The sequence below is a fragment of the Numida meleagris genome, chromosome 1, assembly GCF_002078875.1.
Source record: "Numida meleagris isolate 19003 breed g44 Domestic line chromosome 1, NumMel1.0, whole genome shotgun sequence".
Classification (NCBI taxonomy): domain Eukaryota; kingdom Metazoa; phylum Chordata; class Aves; order Galliformes; family Numididae; genus Numida; species Numida meleagris.
The window spans coordinates 190,837,113-190,843,731 of NC_034409.1; the positions used below are offsets into that span (position 1 = coordinate 190,837,113).

Sequence of the window (6,619 nt, forward strand, 5' to 3'; positions counted from 1 at the left end):
TTGAGGGTGATTCTGAGGGATGTGGGGAAATCTGAGGGACTAAGAGAGGAATGGGGGAGATTTGAGGCACTCGGGGATATTGGAGGGGGTTGAGGGGACTCAGAGGGAAATGGGGTGGAGGGGGAAGCCCTGAGGTGAGGGATATGGTGGGAGGGATTTAGGGCGATTCGGAGGGATACGGGAGGGCCTTAGTGGGGGGGACTCAGGGATGTGGGGGGCATTTAGAATGCATTCTGAGGGATGTGGGAGAATCTGGGGGGACTGCGGGTTGTGTTGGGGATCTGAGGGGACTTGTGAGGGATTTGCGAGACTTGGAGGGATATGGGCAGGGAGGAAACCCGGAGGTGAGAGATACTGGGGATATCTGGGGGGCTTAGAGGGATACTGTGGGGGATTAACTGGAATCTGAGGGGCTTGCAGGGGTGGAGAGCCCTGAGATGCAGGATGGGGCAGGGCTGTGTGGGGATAATTGGGGTGGTTGTGAGAGATATTGGGGCAATTAAGGAGAGTCTGAGGGAAACAGAGCGGTGCGGAGCCCTGAGGTGAGGGATACTAAGAGGGGGTGTGGGAGGACTCAGAGGGCTGGGGGGGGATTTGGTGGCTCAGAAGGATATTGGAGGGAGCTGAGAGGACTCTGAGGGACAAGGGGTGGATGTGAGAGCTCGAACTGGGAGATATGGGAGGGTCTTCAGGGAACTCAGGGATGTGGGGCGGATTTGGAGGGGATTCTGAGGGACACAGGGAGAATGTGGGGAGACTGAGGGTTGGGGTGGGGATCTGAGGGGACTTGTGAGGGATGTGGGTACTCAGAGACATGGGCAGGGGGGAAACTCTGAGGTGAGAGAGGGCTATTGTGGGGGATTGAGGGGACTTAATGGGACATGGAGGGGTACAGAACTGAGGTGAGGGATGGGGAGGGCCTGAGATTTCTGGGGTTGCTCTGAGGGTTGTGCGGGGAATCAGAGCTGTGGGAAGGATACGAAGGGGGGGGTCTGGGGGTACTGTGAGAGTTATGGGGATGGTCTGAGGGGACTGAGAGGGATCTGGGGGGTTCTGGAAGGACCTGAGGATATGGAGGGATTGGGGGAGACTGAGGGATGGGGGGAGCCTTGAGATGAGATATATGGGTATAGGATGTAGGGGGTCTGAGAGGGGTACAGGCAACATTTAGGGGGGATCAGAGGGATGTTGGAGGGTGCTAAGGGGATTCTGAGGGACATGGGGTGGGGGGGAAGCTTGGAAATGTGGGATATTGGGGATATTCAGTGGGGTATTGAGGTGAGGAATGGGGGGGACTTAGCAGGGAGGGACTGAGGGGGAGCCCAGGAGGAGGCATTTGAGAGGCTGGGGGATGAGGTGTTTTGTGGGGAGGATTTGGGGGGCTCCGTGAGGGACATGTGGGGAGAAAACGACGCTTCAAATCATGGCTTTGGGGTTCCTCCCGCTTGCAGGTGTTCACCGCCAGATTCTGTTTGTTACCGTGGGATGGTTCGCTGGCTATTTCCTTGTCAAACGCGCTGAGTATGTCCACGCTAAACTGGACAGAGAGCTGTTTGATTATGTCAGGCGGCACCCTGAAGACTTTAAGGAAGCAGGTTGGTAACCTGTAAGCAAAAGGCCTTTCTTTCGGAAGTGACAGGTCACCAGAGTAGGGTTGTTCCCTCGAGGTGTGCTGAATGAGTGCTGTCCCTCGTGGTGTCCTGAGCTTCTCGAGGCCGCAGTGGGTGTTGATGCCAAGATGTTGTGATGAGTATTCCAAAAATAAGTAGAGCAGGTGGGAAAAGGAATAATTAGAATTGCCAGAAAGCCCGAAATGCAGCCTTATGGAAGAGGGTTTATGCAGCAAGCCTGGAGTTGACCGTTTGTAGCAGGAGACGGGTTGCTGGTAGCTTGTTAACTTTTCAAACAGGAACAATAGTGACAACTTTAACACTGAGGTCTTTAAGATTGATCTCGAATGCCAGACAGGGCTTTTCCCAACTCCACTCGCTGCCTTTTGCAGAAAAGAAAAGAATAGGAGAGCTTCTGGAGGATTTCAATCCAATCCGCTGATGCATCTGCTGAGCCAGTTCTGTGCTGAGAACTCCTCGGGGCTGCCTGCAGCCTTTCAGCTGCCCGGGGCGTGGAAGAGGAACCACAATAAAAATTAATGATGAAATTCCAAGTGTTTAGTCTCCTGCTCTTCTGTTAGGGTGCATCAGTGTTGATGACTGATCCTTGTAACGTGAGAATGCTGATTCACTCCTTACCTCAATTTTTCATTTTAAGTGTGAAAATGGAAGACTGCACGCATTTAAAATGACCAAGAAAGCGGGTATGTAGGTTCCTGCTTTTATTTGTCATTTTGCTAACTCCTGACCATCCCCTGTAGCCAAAGTGATGCAGTGAAAGGAATTCTGTGCTGCTCAGGAAAATACATGCTTTCCTTAATCAGTTTCCTCTCTCTGTTTTGCATTCTCATGTTTGTTCATTCTCGGTGTTGCTTTCTCTTTGCCCGGTGATCAGGATCCAGTGTTTCCATTTCCTGCCTTGCTTTGTGGATCCTGAATCCATATCCTGAGCCCAAATGTTTCAAGTCGTGCTGAGGATCTGCAGCTCTCTAGGATTTCATTGCAGGGTGCTCAGCATGTCTGAAGGTGGAAGCCCTTCCAGTTCTATTTAAATGTTCAAGTCTGGAAATAGAAAAGCCTGAGGAAAACACTGAAGCTGTGGTCTTGAGTACGGTAAAGTCAGCAGTGGCTTGATGGCTCTGCTGGTGCACTGCAGGAGGCAATGCAGAAAATAAAGCAAAGGAAGGATGGAAGAATGGGAGATCTGTGGCAAAGGGTCTTGTGCTTTGTCAGCAGTCCCAGCACACCCATCCCCAGGAGCAGAACAACTCCGCTCTCCTCCCCTCTGCTCCCTCCTGCTAGGCTGGCCTGGAGTTTTCTAGAGATATCCCTGACCCGGGCCCCATGGAGGCAGCACACCTCCCTACAGGTAGGGTCAGGCCAACATATAGGGCCCTCCGTTCCTCTCAGAAGGGAGTCACCAATGACGATCACCCTTCTCTCTGCCTTCCTGGCAGAGGCAGTCTCAAGGCGTGGAGTCGACTGCCTCACCCTAGGCAAGAACTCCTCCTGCATCCTCACTCACCTCTCTCTCAGGTTCCAGGGCCTCAAACCTGTTACACAGAGGCACCTGGGGAACCGAGGTAGGCCAGGATGGGGGTTGCCTGCATTGCCGAGCTGGGACCTGTTTCCGTTCCTCCTCCCAGTTTGTTTCCCTCAGCTCAATCATGGCAGGAGAGAGGATCTGCCACCATTTGGGGGGTATCACTCCGGTGTCTTCCCTGCAGAGAGTTACACCACCAGTCTATCTCCCGCTCACATTCCCTGATGGATCTTAATCTCTCTACCTCCTCCTCGAGCTCCACTACCATGCTGAGCAGCTCGTCCACCTGCTCACACCTCACACAGGTGGAATCCCTGCCCCCCTCCCCCGGCAGCAGCAGGCTCAGGCACTCCCTGCAGCCTGAGACCTCAACAGCTACATCTCTGGGCAGGCCCTCCGTCTGGGTCGCCACAGTCTTCTCGGGATGAGCCCGCTGCCTGGTGGAGACCATGGTTAAACTTACGGTCTCAGAGACTGCGAATGTGAGAGCAGGTCTCCTGACAAAAGAGGGACAGCACTTACACACCCTGCTCCTCGACCCACCTCTCACACCCACTGCAGTACAGTATGGATTGCTAACTGTGTGTCATCTATGGGCGGGATACCAGCAACCAAAGGGAAAAACGGAAACAGTGTTGTGGTTTAACCCCCACGTGGCTGCGAAACCACTGGGAAGTAGAACCCGAGGGCTGAGATAAAACTATTTCCTAAGATAGAGAAAAGGATAATAATTATGACAAATCTCTATATATGAACGTATAGAACAAGTGATGCACAAGCAATTGCTCACCACTCCCTGACTGATACCCAGCTAGCAGAAGAGAGGGAGACGAACTCCCACCCCCTTCAAAACTCCTTCTGCATGATGTCCCATGGTATGGAATAGCCCTTGGGCCAGTTTAAGTCAGCTGTCCGCATTCTGTTCCCTCCCAGCTCCTTGGGCTCTTCTCTGAGAATGGCCTTGGCTCTGTTCAGCACTGCTTAGCAGCAACTACAAAAGGCCCTTTACTCCACGAGGATGGTTTGGGATATTTTGTGTTTACCCCACAGCAGCCAGACATTGCCTGTGCTGCAAGCAGGAGAGTCTTGGGCTCAGCATGGAGCTCCCAAAGCGACCTTTATTCAGTGGCGCAGCCTGTGCCAGTGCATGACTGAGAAAGACAAACTCAGCGGGATCTGTTGAGCAACGGTGAGCAAAGGACTCAAAACTCCTGGGATTTTGGGCAGTGATGCAAACATTGGAAAGACGCCCAGCTGACGGGGCAAGAAGACAACGTAGGTCACCCCCAACCAGCTCGCCTTGCCTCTGCGTCTGCCCAAGCTCCTACCTTGGAGTCTCCACGTGCAGGCTCACGAGCTGCTCTGACCCTCGCCAAGATTGATCTCCTCCAGGATCTGGCTGTACCTCCTGGTGAGAGCTTTGGTGTTTTTGGTGAGGTCGGTCAGAACCTGCTGCAAGCCGTTCATGTGGTGGCACAGCCGCTCCTCCAAATTCCCATCTATGCCATCATCTGGAGCCGTGTCGGCGTCGGCATTGCTGGCGGGGCTCTGATCAGTGACAGAGGCCAGGCCTCGCTCCACCACGGGCTTGATGGCCTTGAGGAGCTGGTAGCGCTCGTAGAGGTCCGCGGGGCCACCAGCGGCTGGGTCAGCCCCGTCTCTCCAATTTGGAAATAAGGATGTGGCGGGGGACCATGTCAAAGGCCTTGCACAAGTCCAGGTAAATGACACTGGTCGCCTTTCCCCTGTCCACCAATGCCGTCACTCCATCACAGAAGGCCACCAGGTTGGTTAGGTATGACCTTCCCATGGTGAAGCCGTGCTGGCTGTCTCGGATCACACGCTCATTCCCCATGTGATCTAGCATGTCATCTAGGAGGATCTGCTCCATGATCTTCCCAGGCACAGAGCTGAGACTCACCGGCCTGTAGTTCCCCGGCTCCTCCTTGCTCCCTTTCTTATAAATGGGAGCGATGTGACCCTTTTTCCAGTCACCCGAGACCTCAACTGACAGCCACGACTTTTCAAATATGATGGAGAGCAGCTCAGCAACCACCTCAGCCAGCTCCTTCAGAACCCTGGGATGCATGGCCTCCGGCCCCGTAGACTTGTACACATTCAGTCTCACGAGGCAGTCTCAGATTTGCTCCGCCCTTACAGTGGCCGTGTTGGCCTCCCGCCTGTGTTGGCTGTGTGAGGACAGTGACCACCCCGTGGCCACCTGCCTCTTATCAGCCACATCGCACCGCGGGGTGACGCTTGCCCAGGGACAGTGTGCTGGGCTGCCAGGGACCTTGGGTGATCATCCCAGGTCACAGAGCGGGTCTGGAACGTCTCACTGCTCTTACCAGCCACGTTCTGTAGCAGTGCCGAACACTTCCCGGGATGTCCGGCGGTGACACGTCCCTGGGCACCCTGACCCTCTCCATCCTGAGCCAGAAGCATGGCCTGAGGTGCCCGCAGCCCTCCTCCCTGCGACCACCATCTTCTTGTGGTGATACAAGGCCCGTCCTTCAGCTCCAGACAGGGAGTGCCCAGAGGAACATTGGCCCTCCTTCCCACTCACATCACTGGGAGCTGACGTCCCTCTGTGGCTTGTGGCACAGCACCACGCAGCCATCAACACACTGACAGGTCTGCTCCACACTGGGTGCTGGTGAGGCCTCACTACAAGAAAGACATCAAGGCCTCAGAGCATGCCCAGAGAAGGGCAGGGGAGCTGTGAGGGGTCTGGAGCACATTATGGGTTTTATGGCGAGTGGCTGAGGGAACTGGGATGGCTCAGTCTGCAGAAGAGGAGGCTAAGGGGAGACATTATCGCTCTCCAGAACTGCCTGAAAGGAGCTTGAGGCAAGGTGGGGGTCGGCCTCTTCTACTGGGTAGCAGGGATAGGACGCGAGGTTGTGTCAGGGGAGGTTCAGGCTGGGTATTAGGAAGCATTTCCTCTCAGAAGGAGCGGTGATGCAGTGGCACAGGCTGCACAGGGAGGTGGTGGAGTCACCGTCCCTGGAGGTGCTCAGGAACCATGGGGATGTGGCACTGAGGGACAGGAGCACAGTGTGGATGGGTTGGGGACGCAGCTGGGGATCTTCGAGGTCTTTTCCAGCCCTGATGATTCTACGGTTCTAAGACCGACCCTTCACAGGACTGCTGCTGGCCCTCCCCCTCCCTCCTTCCACGGATAAAGCTCTCCTCAGGGGCTCAGCCGTACGACCGCCAGAAACGCCATTGCCCGGATTAAACGCGGTGGATCCCAGCTCTCCCAGGCAGACGCTGATCCTCAGACAGGTTCCCACGGTCCCAGCACCCAAAGCGTCCCTGCCCCATCGCCACGGACGCCCTTGACCGGGCCACCTCTCCCGACGGAGGCGGCACCGCGACAGGGTCAGCTGCAAAGTCCGGCCCGGTGCCAGCCTCGGGCTCCGCCGTCTGCGGCGCAGGCAGAAGGACGCGGCCAGGGCCCGGA

General features: G+C 55.5%; 1 protein-coding gene across 1 annotated transcript; it reads left to right on the forward strand.

The window, feature by feature from the left end:
• Positions 1,452–2,164, forward strand: NDUFC2 (NADH:ubiquinone oxidoreductase subunit C2; the record flags this gene model as incomplete). The annotated part of the gene is given in 2 exon segments (XM_021383042.1): positions 1,452–1,595; positions 2,003–2,164. Coding segments are annotated over 2 exon segments (194 nt in total), but the record flags the coding sequence as incomplete, so codon positions are not given.